The 17,835-nt window shown below is 56.7% G+C and overlaps 1 protein-coding gene across 2 annotated transcripts; it reads right to left on the bottom strand.

The window, feature by feature from the left end:
• Window positions 1-900: 900 nt before the first annotated feature.
• On the bottom strand, window positions 901-17,216 carry INSRR (insulin receptor related receptor). Of its 2 annotated transcripts, none has more exons than NM_001191235.1 (22): window positions 16,476-16,560; window positions 12,697-13,248; window positions 10,850-11,153; window positions 10,613-10,755; window positions 10,278-10,422; window positions 9,195-9,409; window positions 8,792-8,918; window positions 6,718-6,956; window positions 6,344-6,511; window positions 6,056-6,251; window positions 5,820-5,861; window positions 5,522-5,742; window positions 5,130-5,266; window positions 4,884-5,046; window positions 4,543-4,648; window positions 3,783-3,835; window positions 3,371-3,600; window positions 2,583-2,693; window positions 2,294-2,453; window positions 1,881-2,010; window positions 1,626-1,760; window positions 901-1,144 (listed from the first exon to the last, which is right to left on the bottom strand). In NM_001191235.1, exons 1-22 carry the CDS (start codon window positions 16,558-16,560, stop codon window positions 901-903), a joined length of 3,906 nt encoding a protein of 1,301 aa, NP_001178164.1. The 2 variants fall into 2 exon arrangements, with proteins under 2 accessions (NP_001178164.1, XP_024845579.1); XM_024989811.2 differs by having other exon boundaries at window positions 1,053-1,140; window positions 16,476-17,216.
• Between the last annotated feature and the right edge of the window lie 619 nt (window positions 17,217-17,835).

Raw genomic sequence — 17,835 nt, 5'->3', positions numbered from 1 at the left:
TGTTAAGACCATATAGATGGAGAGATAATGGGCTGCCCGGGACCAGGGTACAGACAGACCTCGGCCTTTATTATGCCTTCTCCAGTCTTCCCACGAGAGGCGGGGGTGGGGGGCAGGAGTCAGGGCAGGGAGGAAGCAAGGCTCTTAAGGCCTTAATAATCCCAGGGCAGGAGGGGGGTGGAGGGGAAGGGCCTGGGAGAAGGGGTGCATCTGCACCGAGGGAAGGCCCTGGAGAAGAGGAAGGGGGAGCACCAAGCTTGGGGTCCCTGGGTGAGGCAAAGGAGAGGAAGGGGAGAGGCAGGCCCCGAGGCCAGGCTGGGGAGCCACTCAGCAAGGTCCCTGCGTTCTCCCCACACGCGCTATGGCGTGGGGCAGGGGAGGCGGTGAGACACAGCGGTACCAAGAGCAGCCATCTGGACGCTCAGCCCCAGCATCCCAAACTCGGGCAGAGAGGCTTCCAGGCCCAAGTCTGGTGGCTCATGTGGTTTCTAGCGTGTTGATGGCCCCGGATGTCCACAGGAGCTCCAAAACCGCCGGTGGGGTCCCCAGACCCTGCCTTCAGAGCAGATCGGCCTCTCTTTCTAGCCTGAGTAGGCTCTCTCACTCAGAGCGTCTTGTCCACCGTCTAATCTCCACTCCTGCTGTGGCCTTGTTTACTTTCTCATGGAGAACTCAGATTCCTGAGAAAATCTTTCCTGCCACGACTCAGCTGTGGTCTCCCTGTCACCCCCCAGCCTGTCCCGCTCTGCTCTGTCTCCTTCGGCTGTCTCAGCATGGGGCTGGGGTGTGAACGTCTCAGCCTCTCATGGCTGCAAAGCTCAGGTCCCTTCCTCTCTGTCCGTGGGAGGTCCCTTCCTCTCTGTCTGTGGGAGGCCAATCAGCCAGGGAATGGGGTGCCCCTCAATGTCCTGGACCCCCATTCTGGGGGCTGAAGTCTGAGGAGGCCTCTTTTGGGGTTCGGGGGGAGTCAGGCTCTGCATCTGTGGGCAGCAGGGAGGCCCGGGCTCCCCGGCATTCTGGGCTGTGATAGAAGGAGAGGAGGCGGAAGGAGGGCCTCAGCTCCTCCTGTATGCTGTCCAGGATGTGGGTAAAGGTGGGGCGCAGGCGCGGGTTCTGCTGCCAGCAGCGCTGCATCAGCTCCTGCCTGGTGGAGGTAGGGGGCAGTGTCAGAGAGGTGCACGCCTCCTGCCTCCTGCACTGAGAGGGTCAATGAGTGTGATGGAGGGGGACATGGAGGGGGTCATGGGGGGAGTATGTCTGCTCAGGTCTGTGCTGTGCTTGGTTGTTCAGTCATGTCCGACTCTTTGTGACCCTATGAACTGTAGCCTACCAGGGTCCTCTGTCCATGGGATTCTCCAGGCAAGAATACTGGAGTGGGTTGCCATGCCCTCCTTCAGGGGATCTTCCCAATCCAGGGATGTAACCTAGGTCTCCTGCACTGCAGACGGATTCTTCACCAACTGAGCTTGGGTCACAGGGGAGTAAATGGGGGTTGCAGTGGGGATTTCAAGTTGGAGGGCTCAGAGCTGGGGATCAGTGTAAGTAGAAGCCTCAGAGACTCCCAGGGGTGGGGCAGATGTTGGCAGAGGGCAGGGCTGAGGCAGGGCCAGGCTGGGGTGACTCACAGCTGAACCGGACAGCTCTCCAGCTCTTCCAGGACTCCACCGTCCACGACGAACTTGAGCACCTGCTCATTGGATAGGCCCTGGTAGGGTTGTTCAGCCAGGGTCACGATCTCCCAGAGCACCACGCCGAAGGACCTGGGAGGACAGGGAGGAGGGCCTGAGCCCCGCATGCTTCATGCAGCTCAGCACGCCCTAGGGAGTGCATGCCAGACCCTGCCTCCACACCCCTGAGCCCCCGCTCCAGCCAGGCCCCACCAGACGTCAGAGTGGGTGGTGAAGATCCCGTCTTTGAGGGACTCAGGGGCCATCCAGCGCACGGGCAGCAGCCCCTTCCCGCCCTTGCGGTAGTAGTCTGTCTCATACACGTCTCGAGTCATTCCGAAGTCTGGAAAGGGAGGGTGGACAGGGTGTGGGGCAGCAGAGCCAGTCACCAGCTCCTGCCCCAGGAGTACCTCTCCCAACCCCCTCCACCTCCACAGTCTCCAGGAATCCTGGACTGTAAGGGCTCCAAGGACCTCAGAGATCATCCCATCCAAATTCTGCTGTCCTCAGATGGGGAGACGGAGATCCAGGTCAGGGGGCGATCAGGGACAGGCCTGGGTCTTCTCCTGCCTTGCTGGGGGAGTCTCTCTACCCAGGCTGCCCCACCTGCCTGGTCCCCTCTGTACCCCCAATCTTGACAGTGAAGTCCTGGGACACCATGCAGTTCCGGGCCGCTAGGTCTCGATGCACAAACTTGTTGGCAGCAAGGTAGGCCATGCCATCTGCAATCTCACCAGCCATCTGGATCATATCTCCCAGTGCTGGCCGTGGGAGCCCAGGATTGTTCTAGAACCAAGAGACGGGCTGTTGAAGCAGGAACTTGAGGCTGGACTCCTGCATAAGGATTATGCCTTCAACTGCCCAAGTCCTTTCTAATTCCCCAGCTCCTCCACCCAGAAGCTTCCTGGTCCCCACCTCTGCCTCAGGCCGCAGAGATCGAAGATGGCTCTTGAGATCCCCTCGGGTCATTAACTCCATGATGACCAGAGTTGGCTGGCCCTGAGACACCACGCCCAGGAGACGTACCTGGCATGGAAAGAGAGCCTCGTTGCGGGTCTACTCAGCTCCCTTTGACCCACTTGGCCAAAACCTTGTTCTGCTGTGACCACAACCTGACTCAGACAACAACCCTCCTAACCCTAGCCATGACCATAACCCTCATCTTGACCTAACAATGACCTTGACCCCAACCCATGACCTTTTAAAAATAAAATATATTTATTTGGTTGCCGCTGGGTCTTAGTTGTGGCACATGGGATTTTTTTTTTTTTTAAGTTGATGGCACACAGGATCTTTAGTTGTGGCATCTGGGATCTAGTTACCTGACTAGGGATCGAACCTAGGCCCCCTGCATTGAGAGCATGGAATCTCAGCCACCGGACCACTAGGGAAGTCTCCGTAATCCATGACCTTAATTGTATCTATCATCTCAGTCTTCATGATTGGCTCAATTCTGACCTTGATTCCAATCACCCTCCTAATAATGCTCTGAACACTCAGATTTGACCTTCAACCATGACTGATCTCAGCCCTAGCCATGATCCTGTTATAGCCCTACCATGACTTTTAATCCAGTTAGGATCCTAACCACAGTCCCAGTCCTGGACTTGATGGTGCCTTGACGTCATCTCTGATCTTTCCCCTCTAACCACATGACCTTCATCCTAATTCTGACCTTGATATTGGACTTGACCCTTCCTTACCACATGGTGACACTTGAATGCCTTCATGACAGAGGCTTCCTTGAGGAACTCAATGCGTTCTCGTGGGCTGGCCAGCTCATTCACGGTCTTCAGGGCCACCGGCGTGGGCTCCTCTCCAACCTCCAGTCCTTGTGCCAGCCCCTCGTATACCATCCCGAAAGAGCCCTGGCCCAGTTCTCGGATTATGGAGATCTGCTCCCGAGGCACCTCCCACTCATCGGGGATGTACACTGAGAGGAAGTGGGGGGTCACAGGCAAGGACACTGCTCTCTGCCACACCTCCACCCACCCTCTTCCTTCTTGAAGGGCTCAGGTCCCAAGGCTGCCTTCTCCAAGATGGCCTGGAAGTCTGTCTCTTCTCCCCTCCAGTCTCCCTTCCCCACACCACCTGTCCAGCCACCCCCAGACCTACTGTGAGAGGCGCTGAAGTATTCCGGATTCACAGAGGCATACAGGGTGCTGTTTCTGCAATGGGAGGTGAGGGGGGGTCAGCCTGGAAGGGTCCTCGGGAAGGAAGGAGCCATGTCAGAGGACAAGGAAGAAGGGTATTCCAAGGAGGAAGGAAGTTACTGATCCTATCTTAGCTCTGGTCAGGGTGACCCCTAGGGAACCCCAAGGACTTCCCAAGCTAGTCTTGGTCCTAGTCCTGGGATCTGGGGTCTGACAGGCTGGGAATAGGGAGGACAAAAGTAGCGAGGCTCTGGTTTCCTCAGCTAGTCCTCAGAACCAGCTAATCAAAGTCCTGTCCTCAGTTCCCTGTCATATTCAGCTCTAGAGGGATCTGACATCAAGAAGCCCAGGACACATCCTGAGATTTCCTGCTTCTTTCTCTGCTATGATCGGACCAGTTTCATTAGCTCTCAGGAGGGCCTCAGCTGCCCGTCTGAGAGTGTGGTGACCAACAGTCCCAGGATGCCCAGACTGAGGGGTTTCCCAGAATATAGGACTGTTACTACTAAAATCAGGAAAGTCCCTGGCAAACATGGACAAGTTGGTCACCCTAACTAAAAAGCATGTCTCTTTTCTCCAGGTAAGTCAGTGCCCCAGGGGAAGAGTTACTGTTTCTAAGGAAGTCCTTTTTGCTGTCTCATCTATTACCATCTGATTGCACTGATGTTATGATGAGGGCTCAGAGAAGAAGGGTGTTAGGAATCAGTGGGACTCGTCATCACCTCTTCTTGCTGTAGAAGAAACCAAGGACAGCAAGAATGATGAGCAGCATGAGCCCCGCAGGGGTGACGGTGAGAAGGACGTGCAGCCCCCCAGAGTCTTCCTCCTCTGGTGGCCAGAAGACAGCAGAGGGTCAAAGATGGAGAAGTCAGAAAAAAAGAAAAAACAATAATAATTGTAAAAAGATGGCGAAGTCAGGGGGTCAAGGACACAGTGGGAGATGAGGATGTGGGGCGGATGGGGTGGAAGGTGGAGGGGCCTGCGGTTTCCACAATGGGAGATGTGGGTGGGGGCCCAGGTGGGGCTGTTTGGGAATACAGGTCTGAGTCAGAGGCCTGCATACCCGGGCCAGGGATGTAGAAAGCGACACTGTCTGTCCAGGAGCCGTTGCCAGCCAGTGAGGTTGCCCGAACTCTGGCAGAGTAGTTTCCAGGAGGCAGCAGGGCCAGGTGGACACCCCCAAATTTGGCATATCGCAGGCGGGACACACACAGCACTGTGGCCTCCTGAGGGCAGCACAGAATAGCTGGCTGGGAAGAGGATGGAGGGGCAGGCCGGGGCTAGGTTAGGTGTCTCCAGGGGTGCCTACCTCTCCCAGGCGGCGGTACTTGATTTCGTACTTCAGAATGAGTCCGTTGGGGTCCGGTGGCTCAAGCCAGCGCAGGAGAACACTGCTCTTGCTGGCTGCCTCCCAGGCCACTTTTCCTGGGATACCATCAGCCTCTCCTGCAGGAGAGGCCATCAGGCAACTCGACTACAATTATTCTTCTCACCTTCATGTTCAAACGCAAGGGGGCTAAACTGGGAGGTTCAAGGAAACTCTGGGATTATGGGGACTGGCAGGAGTGAGCAAGGAGAGGCCCTGAGGTTGGAGGGGGCAGGGAGGTGGGAGGTTGTCAAACTGGCTAGTTAGAGCACTAATTAGATAGGGTCCTTGGGGTCGGTGTGTGGGCAGGGTAGAGCTGGGGGAGGGTCACCTACTGTGGGGCATGGTGCGCGCAAAGACGAAGGTGGCCGCGCTGCAGCCCACGGTGTGCGCCGCGTGGTTGCAGGCATGGATGTCGATCCGGTACTCTGTGAAGTGGCGCAGGCCACTCAGCACCGCTCGCTCCCGGGGCACTTTGTCCTCTTGGATCTTGAAATCCGAGCTGTTTCCCCCAAGCCTGAGGGCCTCGGCTGCCCGTCGGCTCCTCCCTGAGTCCCTAGAGAGGGCGCAAGTCAGAGCCATGGCCCCGCCTCGGGAACCGCTCTTCTCGGCCCCTGCTCCGTCCCCGCTCACCTTTGAGGGCTCTTATTGATGGATGTCACCTTCCAAGGGGATCTGGGAAGACCAGAGACGACCCTGCCAGGCTCATCTGGAACGCGCCCCAGTGCTCTCTGCAGGGGCGCACCGCCTCCTAACCCACCCACAATCTCAGGCCCCGCCCACAACCCCTCCCCACCCCCCCCTCCCCTCACAAACCCCGCCCATCAGCTCCCTGCACTCCCGCCTGGCTTTCTCGCGCCGAGACGCACTTGGGAATGGTGATGGCGTTGTGTAGAAAGTTTTCAAACTTCTTCTGGAACGACGCCTCCTGTGCCTCCAGCGGTGGTAGGACCTGCCCAGGAGGTGGGTGCTGGCAAGGGCAGCAGCCAGGCTCCCTGTCGGCCTCGAGTTCCCCGTCTTCTCCGTCGAAGCGGGGGTCGTTGTTGCTGGTGGGCAGCCGCAAGCCTGGAGGGGCGGCGGGCAAGGAAGTAGTTAGCCTGGCCGCGCCCGCAGCCCGAGACCCCAACCCCTCCGGCCCGCGCCTCCTCCCTGCGCACCGCGGTGGCAGTAGTCATTGAGGTAGAGGTCGCTGTCCTCTGCCAGACGTTGCCACAGCACCAGGTAGTAGGTGATGTTTCCGTTGCGCTGGGTCGGTGGCTTCCAGCGCACCAGCAGGTGGGAGGAGGAATTGGACGTGGAGATGACATCCTGGGGCACTGTGGGCGCTGAGGGTGGGAGGAGGGTACACCTGAGGGACTGCAGATCCCCCTTTTAAATACTGTCTGGTAATGGGCCCTTCTTTCTGAGGTCCGGCCTCCCAGCCTCTGTAGGCCAGGTGTTCAGTGACCCAGCTTCTCTATTTCTGGTGTTCTTCCATTCTCAGTAGGGTCCAGGCATCTAGCTCCCACCCCCTCCAAAGGCTTCAGCCTACCTGCAGGTAAGGTTCGGAGGTAGACGATGGGGCTTTGGGCTCCTTGGTGGGGGCTGTCCTCCGCTGTGGTCAGTGTGATGGCCCGTACAAACACGGCATACTGTGTCCAGGGCTTGAGCGGGGCTAGGGTCACCCCCGGCTCCTGGGTGCGGCTAAGGGGCAGCTCCACATCCAGTAGGTTCCAGCTCTGGGCCCCACAGGCATCTGGACCTATGTACTCTGTGGCATTCTGGAATGGGCTGAACAAGCCATCCCTGGAGTTGAGGGGCGGCTCATTTAGCTCTGCCCCCTCTTCTCTGAGCCACTCCAAGCCTGCCACTGTCCTTCTTCTCCCGGGGTGTGCAAGGGCATTCAGAAGCAGATGTGGGTCTGCCCTTTGGGGCAGGTGCCCTGTTGGCATGACTCACTCACTGAGTGGATCTGCTCAGAGCTTAAACTGAGCCATGATCCACAGTATATAGGGCTTCCCTGGTGGCTCAGACAGTAAGAATCCTCCTGCAGTGTGGGAGACCTAGGTTCCATCCCGGGTTGGGAAGATCCCCTGGAGAAAGGAATGGCTACCCTCTCTAGTATTCTTGCTTGGAGATCTCCATGGACAGAGAAACCTGGCAGGCTGTAGTCCATGGGGTTGCAAAGAGTCAGACATGACTGAACGACTAGCACACACATACACACACACGCACACACCCCACAGTATATATATCTAAGGGAGCACAGCCTTAGCCACACTGCAAGGCAGATGCCAGGGGAGTTTCCTGAAAAACCTCTAAGACTGTCTGCCCTTTGAGTCCAAGGCAGCCATGTATAGTCATGCAGAATGTGAGCTGCACAAGCCAGAGCTTGGGGGGTGGGTTTACATTGCGGTCCATGTTAGCACTCCTCAATATGTGGACCAGAAGATTCAGCATTACCTGGGAGCTTTTTAGAAATGCAGATTTACAGGGCAGTCCAGGGCCTGCCCAAGACTAATGGAATCAGAATCTATGGGGGTGGGGCTCAGGAATCTCCTTTTAACAAACTGTCCAGTTCGTCATGCTAAAGTCCTTCATCTTCTACTGAGGCCTAGGAGTAGATTGGCCCTGTGAGTAGATTTTTCTCCCCCACTCTGTGCGTGTGTGTGTACTAAGTTGCTCAGTTATGTTCTGACTCTCTGTGGCCCCATGGACTGTGGACTGTAGCCCACTAGGCTCCTCTGTCCATGGACTTTTCCAGGCAAGAATACTGGAGTGGGTTGCTGTTTCCTATTCTGGGGGATCTTCCCGACCCAGGGTTCAAACCTGTGTCTCCTGTGTGGCAGGCAGATTCTTTACCATTGTGCCACCTGGGTTCCCTTAGGCCCTGTGCTAGCAAGCAACTAAAATCTCTCCATTTTAATTCACAGGAAATTATTCCGATCCAGGTAGCTCCCATCTTCCATCTACCGTAAAGAGTGACAGTACTCTTCACTCCATGTCTCTCTTCTAAAGATTTCTATTTTTGATTCTAGCCATGCTTTTGGAGAAGTCCTTCCTGTGGTCTAACCACTATCCATCCTGCTATGGTCGGTACATTCTCTCCAAAGAAAAGAGCAGTTGGTTCTTGGTTGTCCCTGCTACCGCCCTTCCTCAGGCTTTAATGAAATGCTGGCAAAGATGTGGATAAAACTGGCCAAATTAGTGGGTACTTCCCAAACCGCTGCTGGGGCAGGAGCATGTGGTCAGTACAAAACATTAGCATAGTGAATTGAGCTTTAATTATCCAAGTCTTCCCAGCAGGGCGCCTCTCCTGGGCTTTCAGAAATCCTGACTGCCCGCTCTTCATCACTGGGTGAGATAAAACTGAGGCATGGAGGGATGAAGAAAGTGAGAGGAGAGCCAGACGTGAGCCCTACAAGGGAGTGAGACTCGGGGTTCTTGGCTTTCTGGCTTTCTACAGCCCCGCAGGGTTCTGCCCTCACCTACGTGCGGTCAACAAATTTGCCTGGTCAGGCTCTGACCCGCAACCCCGCTCTGGCCCCGCCCCGCCCCGCCCCGCCCACTGACCCCCGCCCCACCCACTGACCCCGCCCCTCTCTGGCCCCGCCCCCGCCACTCACGACTCCTTGTAGTACACAATGAAGCTGAGTAGGTCGCGAGCCTCAAGCGGTTCATAGCGCTCCCATCGCAGCAAGATGCGATTGGCCTCCGTCACGTTGGACACAAAGCGCAGAGTGCGAGTCTGGCCTGGGTGGGGTAAAAGGCGAACACCTGCTTTTGACCACGTTGAGAACACCTGCTTGAGCCTCCTACTCCCAAGCCCCCACCCTGACCCCGCAGCATCCTGCCCCTTAACGTAGCCTCTGAAGAGAACTTATCCCATCGTTCCCTTCAAGCCTCCCCTCCACTTGAGAGCGTGTCTGGTGTGTTCTAGTGTGTGTGTGTGTGTGTGTGTGTCTGGGTGTTCCTTGGGGTCCCCTCTCTCACTGCCAAGGTGCCAGGGCTTGGGGTGTCGGGCCTTACAGGCAGCGCGGTCTCCGTTGGTGCGGGGGTTGATCTCAGCCTTGTTTTGCCGTCCCTTAGTGCCAGTCACCTCCTCCAAGCGGTAGATGTGCTCCAAGCAGAGGCGTGGGTTGAAGGCGAAGTATATCTTGCCCACAGGAATGGTGAGCCCTGCAGCCACCCAGGAACCCAGCTGCTGTAGGTTCTGGTTATCCAGCACGTACAAGGTGTAGTTCCTGGGGGAGGCCAGGGGACCTTGCTCTGCATGGCAGGTGGGGGCAAAGGATGAGGAAGGGTGTGTCTTATGGGCTCTTCCTGAAGGGTCTGCACTGGGGGCACAGGGGAGGAGGGGCACACAGGGGAGGAGGGGCACACAGCAGCCCACCCACACCGGTACACGTGGGGCATTAGTACACACCCACTCTGTGCCACTGACCAGGAGTGTGACGTCCAGCAAGGCACCCACGTTCTGTGTTTTTCTCATCAGTGAAATGGGGCCAACAGTTTTTCCACCTTCCTCCTTCCTGCATCTCACGTTAATTGAGCACCTGCTCTCTGCCAGGCTCTGTCCTGGCTTTGGGGACACAGGGCGGAGTGAGACTCAGCCTGGGGCTGTGCCTTTCCAGCTGGAGTGGGGACACCCTGGGGGGTACGCGAGAAACCACTTGGCTGGATGATAATTTAAAACATTATTTTGAAAAATCCTGGCTACATTAAGGGTAAGCTTCGACTGGTAGAGGTAGGAACGGGTTTCAAACCCAGGGAGTTTGCTCTGCAGCTAAGAGGATCAGATGACAACAATTATAGGCAATCCGTATAGGGTGATATGTAAATACAGTTTTATGTAATTGTGTGTATTTTGTTTCAGGCTCTGTTTTAAGTGCTTTATACATAACAGCTTCAGTAATATTCTCAACAGCCCTAAGAAATAAGTAGTGTTATGTTAACCCCATTTTACAGATGAGAAAGTTGAGGACCAGAGAAGTTAACCTACCCAGAGGCACATAGTTAGTAAGTAGCAGAGCTGGTTCCCGCACACTTGACTACAGTTTGGGGAATGTTGGGGAGGAGATATGATAGAGGAAACTATTTCTGATCCCTTACCCATCCACCATGGTGTCCCCCCGGATGAGTTTGAGGTTCTTGAAAAAGCCTAGGGACACGAGGGCAAAGGAGTGCTTGATTTTGAGGAAGCCAGTGATGGTCTCTACCAGTCCTAGGCTTCGCTGCAGCTCCAGCTCCAGGTTATCTGGGGATGGGGAAGACAGGACTGGAGCCGGGGCAAGGAAAGTGATGGGTCCATTGTGGGGGAGCTGGCTGGGGGCCCAGGGAAGGGGGCCCTCAGGGCAGGGACCCAGGATGATGGAAAGTGGTGCTTTAGCTGGGTCATTGTAAGGGGTGTGGCCAGGAGGAAGGGTGTGGCTCTGGAAGGCACTAACAGCCTTGACGGAGGTTGAGGATGAGGCTCCCTTCCACGTGGGTGCAGCCCACCAGATCCTGTGCTGCCTGGACAGAGTCGATGGTCTTGGTGCCCACTTTGCACTCTTTGGGGCACAGCCCCTCGCATTTGTGGCAGAATATGCTAGTAGGGGCAAGCAGAGGATGTGGCATGAGTCCTGGACCAGTGTGGGCCTCCTCACTGCTCCAAGGGTGCCCCCCACCCACCCGACACTCACCTGCTGTCATTACGGGTGAAGCCTGGAGGGCACTGGGCCAGACAACTACCCTGGTGGATGCCGAAAGTGGAGGCACGGCCAGGCACAGAGCGCAGGCTGGCACAGCGCTCCGCTGTGACACAGCGCCAGGACTCATGCTGGTAGGTGCCTGGCGGGCAGGCCCGGTGGCAGGCACCCTGGAAGTAGAGGTGGCGGCAGGCGACGCAGGCACGGGGGTCTTCCGGCCGGCTGCAGCCTCCCAGGCACTCGGCGTGGCAGCACTCGCCCCTGACTGTGCAGGCCAGCCCCCGAGGACAGGGGCACACTGTGGGCAGAGTGCTGCGTTAGACCTTACCTGCACCTCCTTGGTCCTGCCCCGCCCTCTCCCTGAGGGCTAATACTCTTGGTCTGCACCCAGATCCGTCCAATTCAGATGACACTGGTTGCCAACTCTTCCCCAGATGGGGGCTCTTGAAGATACGGACCACGGCCCCTCTCTGTGACTCCCCACCTCCCACAGTGCCTAGTCAGGGGTATTGGAACTCAGGACCAAGCAGTGACCTTGTCCATCAGGGCTCCTGCTCCCCAGCCTGCTGTCCTGTCTAGGCCTGGTGCCCAGATCATCGCTGGGCATGGGGCCAAGGTGAACCAGCCAGCTTCTCTTGAGGAGTGAGGACTAGGGCCAGGTGGACCTGGGAGTGTGTGGGAGAAGGGGCCACCCCTGGTCATTCGATCCAGGCCTCTGCCCATCCCTCCTCCCTCTTCAGTCTCTGCCCTGGGTGGAAGGTAGCCCCAAGCAGATGTGGGGCTGGGTGCCAGGAGCCTGGCTCCTTTGCACAGTGGCAGCTGGATGTGTCCATGGGAGCGATGCGTGTGGCAGGGGTCAGCCAGGGCATGTTGACACTATACACGAGAGAGGACATGAAGCAGCTGTGTTTACAGCCAACAGGGAGACTTCGGGGTGGGGGCACAGCAGATATAGCAGGGATCTGGTTACTCTTCTGCCCTGATGCTGAGGCACTGGGGTGAAGAGAGCTGACCTCCAGGGGCTGCATGGAAGGAACCCCAGCTTGGGGACCCCAGATCTGCTTCCAACCTCTCAAGGTTCCTTTCCCTCCTCCACAACCTTCACCTCCTCCTCCAACCATCCCGCCTTATTCCACTCCTCCTTTTCTCCACCCTTTCCTTCTGCTTCCCCTCCAGGCACCTTACCTCCTAAAAAAGGTCCCACATCACATATTTGTCCTCTCCTGTCCTGTTCTTCATCTGCCTCCTCCTCCTTTCTTCTTCCGCCCAGCTCCCAACCTCCCCACTGCAGTACTGCCAGCCTGTACTGTGGCCGTTTGCACCAGACACAGAACTAGTTACCATGGTCCAGGCACTCTTGTGATGTTTTACAGAACAGTTTGCTCCTCATCACAGTGCTACGATCATTTTACAAATGAGGAAATCGAGGCACAGAGAGGCGAAACGAACATCGCCAGTAAGTAGTAAAGCTGAGATTCGAACCCAGGACAGTCGGCTTTGCTCTTGACCTCTGCCTCATTCTGCGTCTTGTGCAGCTGCCTCGTATCCATTCACGCTACTCTTCTCCCCCATATTCAACTTATACTTTTCTTTTACTGTCTCCATGACTACCTGACACTGTCTTGCGCCTACCCCTTGACTACCTGATGCTACGTCAGTTATTTAACTTTTTTTGAACCTCAGTTTCCTCATCTGCAAAATGGGAATAAAGACATAGGATGAATGACAGTTAAAATAAATAGTGTCAGCAAAGTACTGACACATACCATCTTATGGGTGCCCAGTGCCGTCTGCCTCTGCCCTCCCTGCGCTCCCTGGCCCTCTTCTGGGCCAGTGCCCACCTTTCTGGCAGTGACTGGAGGTCCAGCACCTGTAGTCGGTGTGCCCGCTGAAGGTGGTCCTGGCACAGGGCTCACCCGTGGTGCCCAGCAGGCCTGGGCACACATCGGCACACTCCTCGCCCAGCTTGTTGCCCACAATGTGGTTGGCACCAGGTGAAGGCTGCAGCAGACCCCAGTCAATGGTGGAGAGATGGCAGAGCTCCTGGTTCTTCTCCACACGCACAGCCCCACGCAGAACGGCCCCCAGTGCCGGCAGCCCCACATCCCGCATGTGTGGCATCTCGAAGATGACCAGCGCATAACCCAGGAAGAGGCGGGCACCGCGGATGACTGCCAGGTTGGGGAAGAGGTCACGCAAGCTCTCCAGGCCATAGACCCGGAAGAGCAGCAGGTAGTCGGTGACCTGGGTGAGGCGTGGGAAGCTGAGGCCACGGAAGTCCTCGCCGGTGGCTGTGAACATGAGCAGGATCTGCAGGTGGCCCTCCACCACGCTGCAGTTCTCCAGCCGCCGCAGCTCTGCCACATCTGAGCGGATGTCCAGGCTGGGGCACACTGTGGGTACAAGCGGCAGGTAGCCATCAGCACAGCTTGGGCCAAGCACCCCATCCTGCTCTGGCAGCTGGGGAGGAGGGAACCACACTGGGAGGGAACATTAAGGCAGAGTCAGGCTCTGCTGTGGGTGTGGGGGGAACCTCCTCTCTCGGCCTCAGAGGCTTCATCCGCAGCTTACAGGATCCCCACCAGAGGAGCCCACCTGGGCAAAAGTGACCTTCCCTCCCAAACTCACGTCCCCTTCTCAGTTGACTGCAACTTCCTTCTTGCAGTCAGACTCCAAAGCGAAAGCCTCCATCATTCCTTTCCTTCTCTAACCCCCACACCCTGTGAGCTCCACCTTTAAAATATACCCAGAATCGCATTCACCGCTTTCACCATCGTCTTCTCCAGACTTTACAGTAATAGCTTCCTAAATGGTCTCCCCACTTCCGCCCTCTCCCCCTCTCTCTCCTATCCTCCACTCCACAGCCAGAGTGGAAACACACCACACAAGTTGGATCACACTCCTCTACCGCTCACAGCACCCTAGCGGCCTCCATCTCACTGATGAAAAGCTGAAGTCCTTACCACAGCCTACATGGCCTCTGCACTTCTCCCACTTTATCCCCTTTTTCTCTTTTCTTCAGAACCGGCTGTCTTGTGGTTTCTCAAACGAGCCTGCCAAGCTGCTGCCTTGGGGTCTTTGCACCTTCTGCTCCCTCTGGCTAGAACACTCTTCCCTCTCCATGGCTCTTCACCTCTTTGAAGTCTTTGCTCAGATGTCACTTTCTCAGTGAGGACTTCTCTGATCACCCTATTACCTCCTACTCCCTTTCCTACTTAGTTTTCCTTCAAATGCTTAACACTGGCTAATATACAATTTACTTCTTTTGTTTGTTGTAAGCTTTAGAAGGGCAGGGGTCATCATGTAATTCATTGCTGTGTCCTTGGTGCCTGATACAGTGCTTGGCACAAAATTGGTGCTCAGTAAATATTTGATGAAGGAATGAGTGAATGAATTCTGTGACTGAGAAGCAATAGTCTGAGCTTCATACACTCCCTTTCTCTCCCAGGCCTAAGGAAGCTAGAACCTTGGTCCCAGCATCTGTTTACTTTCGAAGGAACATTCCATGGCTCCCCATTGCCAAAAGTTCAAGTTTAAATTCTTCAGCCTGACATTCCAGGACGTCGATAAACTGGGCCCCACTAGTACCTTAGAAAAGTTCCTTGGCCTGTTAACCCCTCAGTTCTTGTCCTGAAAGCCTCAGGTCAAGCCCCCATTCCCTGACCCTCTGACCCTGAGTTAATCACGTTCCCTTCAGGCTCTGCTGCACTAAGTCCAGCACTCACACCAGAATACCTGGGGTATTGCCGCAACATTGCTTTCTCTCTCTCTGTCACCATTTCTAAGGAGGGACTCTCCTGTGGTTGGGGCCCTTGTCAATCACCATGGTGCCCAGTTCAGGGCAGGAAGCACTGGGCACTCGGGGGTTGTGAGTTGAATCAACGGCATCTGGACCCCAAGTCTATTCCTCCCTCAGGGAACTGGGTGTGTCTGGATTTTTCAGGTCCCAGGACCCTGGCCCCATTTTCCTTTCTTTCCCCAAGTCACCTAGAATGGTTCCCCTAATAGGTTGCTTACCTGGCTCCTGCACTCCCTTCTCCCAAGGATACTTTCCATGGTCCTCACTTAGAAGATTCGGGTCTGAATCTTTTGGTTTGCTAGTCGAGTCCTGCTAACGTCTCCGGCGTCCACTCCCTCCACTCCTACCCAGTCCTCAAGCAACACGGCAGGCATCTTAAATACCCAGGCCCATCCCCTGATGTTTTAAAGGGGGTGGGCAGGCTAGGCTGGCTCGCTGGGGCTTACTTCATACCTTCTCCCTGTCGTCATTAATGGCCCCTGTGCTTAGCTCTACCAGCAACTGTGTGTGTCTGAGCACTTGCAGGCACACATGCACACACACAAAGAGAAAACACTTCTGGTCCCTCTAGGCAAAGGCCAATCAGGCTCTGCAGGCAGATGGGGGGTTCTTTCAGGAGCCCACATGCCACTTCCCATCATGCCCTGGCCTCTCTAGGGCTCCCCTGATGGGAGTCATTTGGAAAAACAAATCTACCGACCTTCACAGGTTAACCCCTGCCTGCCTCCCCTCCAGACATGGCCCTGTGCAGAGCTGCACTGGGAACCAGACATCTGGGTCCCCTGACCAAACACCTCCCTCCCCCACACCCCAGGGCCGTGCTCCTGTCCTGACAACTGTGCTCCTGGCTGGCATCTGCTATGCCCTGTCCTGGTGCAGCAGTGGAGGAGGGGAGGGGTGCAGGCGGTGGGGCTATGCCTTGCAGGCAGTGCCTCTGGGGACTCCGTACCCCAACCCATTCACGTCACCCTTCTGTCTCTACAGGAAGGGGAGACTCTGCTCTGCCCTGGAAGGCCCCAGTCTGAGGGCATCACGTGATCCCTGAGGCACAGAGCACTGGATTCCTGAGCTCCCTCAGTCTGGAAGGGAGACTGGAAGGGAGTCTGGAAGGGAGTCTGGAAGGGAGACTGAGATTTGGGGAGAAGGACATCTCTTACCCCTTCCGCCTCTGAATCTTCCACTCTCAGCATTTTTTCCTCTCCCTGCCAAGTCCCCAGCACCCCCAGGAGAGCCACTTTGTCTACGTGGTCCCATCCCCCAAAACTACACAGTGTTTAGCCTGGGGACTAATTTAAAGCAGCCCCCTAGCCCGATGGATGGGCCCTCAAAGTGGGGGACACAGGACAGGACCCAGAGGCAGGAGTTCAGGACACAGTCTAGCTTGCCCTTTCAGGTCTCTGAGCTTCAGTTTCCCGTCTGCACAGTGGGTTCAGTTACTTAATGGTGCCTAGTTCTCAGCTCCTTCTCATCCTGGGCCCCTTTCCCATTTAGCGGTTCTAGAAATGACCTCTAAGACTACCCCTCCCCCCACCTTGGTTCTCATTTGGGCTTTACTAGGATCACTGTTTCATAAGCAGAAACGGAGGGCATCTATCCATCCTTCTGTTTCAAGGTCCTTCTCATTCCCCAGGGAACGGAGAGGAAAACACCCTTAATGTGGGAAACTGACTGCTTTCCCTGGTGGGAAGTCCTTCTGAGAGCTACCCCCAGTCTTCATGTCCCAGTAGGGAAATGGACGCGTTCTGGGTGGAAATTCAGTGTTTGGCCTCCCAGTCTGCTAGGAGGGAGATGGGGCTCCAGGAGACAGGGCTGGGGACTCACCCTCTCTCGTGTCCAGGCCAAATCCCAAGGAGAGGAGGATTGCAAGCAGGCAGGCTACCCATGGCCACAGACTGGGCACTGCCATTGTTCTGGTCCTGTCTGTGCCCAGTCCTGGCTCCTCTCCAGATGGCTCCAGGGAGTAGAAGGGTCTGACGAGTCCTAAGGGACACAGAGACGCAGGCTTCAGAGGGAAAGGGAAGGGAAAGAGCAGAACCACAAAGAATCCTGCATAGAGATGGCAGGAGACAGAAACGAAGTAATGAGAGCCACAGAGACACAGGCAGTGACAGGCCGCTGCAGCCAGAGACTCAGTGTGCACCCGGAGACAGAGAGACGAGGACGGAGATGCAGACGGCAACGGGGAGACTCAAGCTTCCAGGGGAAGAAAGTCACACAGGGCGCTGAGCAAAAGACAGCGCCAGAGGCCTGGTCAACCCCGAGGGCGGGGGCAGAGGACAGCAGTTGGGGGTTCCGGGGCGCGCGGGACTCTCTGGGGAGAGACTCCCCGTATCCCTCCGGGCACGCTCGGCTCCCCAGCGCCAGCTGGCCGCGCTGCCACGGTATCTCCCAGGGCGGCACGCAGGGGCCGCGCCCAGCTCGCGCTTCCCCGCCCCAGACCCAACGGATTGGTTTACTGGGACCTCTCGGCTCTCTCCACCTCTCCCGCCAAGCCAAAATATTTAGCCTGACAACTCAAGGGTGGACAGGTCTGTTGGGGAAATAAGGCCAAAATACCGGGGGATGGTAGCCCTGGAACAGAGCTCCCTCCAACCCCGCTGCAGCTGCGGTGGGTCCCTCCACCCCCGCCCCTGAGGACTTATCCCAGGTGGGGTGCACGGCTAGCCCGAGCGGCAGGAAGCAGCCCCCACCCCCGGGGAACGGGTGGTTCTGAGTTCTGCCACCCTCTGCCTTGACACCTGCGGGCTAACTAACTAAGCTTGAAACCTGGAGGTTATACGACCCGTCTCCGGAATAGCCAAGCCCTTCGCTTCTCCGAGGCCCTCGCAGCCTCCTTAGGAGGCTTTTGGCGCAAGGCTCTGTCCCAGTTAAGTCCCTTGGTTCCAACCAAAATCGTGGAAAGGGCAATCACCCCGTGGGCTCCGTCTCTGTCTCGTCACCTTCCTGAATTCGGGCTGCTCGGTGGGTCGGTCTCTGTCTCTGTCGTCTTGGGGAATTGGTGGGGATATATGTGGGGCCCTGGTGGGGAAAACTCTCCCCTCGGAGGGCTTCCTTCGTGGGTTCCTTTAGAGTCCCTCCCCCAGGACCCCTCTTCCTTCCCCTTTCCCAGGCATGAGGCCCGCGGGGTGAAGGGGCTGGGACCCGTCCTCTAGCTGGTGCTGGGGACCAGGGGCTTTCCGGG

The sequence above is a fragment of the Bos taurus genome, chromosome 3 (genome assembly GCF_002263795.3).
Source record: "Bos taurus isolate L1 Dominette 01449 registration number 42190680 breed Hereford chromosome 3, ARS-UCD2.0, whole genome shotgun sequence".
NCBI lineage: Eukaryota > Metazoa > Chordata > Mammalia > Artiodactyla > Bovidae > Bos > Bos taurus.
The sequence above is the reverse complement of the archived record's forward strand: the minus strand, read 5'-3'. Positions and strand labels throughout refer to the sequence as shown.

Bases quoted from the DNA above. Each gene is read 5' to 3' on its own strand.
- INSRR (NM_001191235.1), bottom strand. From the start codon at position 16,560: ATGGCAGTGCCCAGTCTGTGGCCATGGGTAGCCTGCCTGCTTGCAATC. The intron at 11,154-12,696 runs GTGGGCACTGGC...CTCTGCCCACAG, and splicing joins CTCCAGTCACTGCCAGAAAG to TGTGCCCCTGTCCTCGGGGG. The intron at 5,267-5,521 runs GTAGGTGACCCT...CCTCTCCTGCAG, and splicing joins TGCGCGCACCATGCCCCACA to GAGAGGCTGATGGTATCCCA.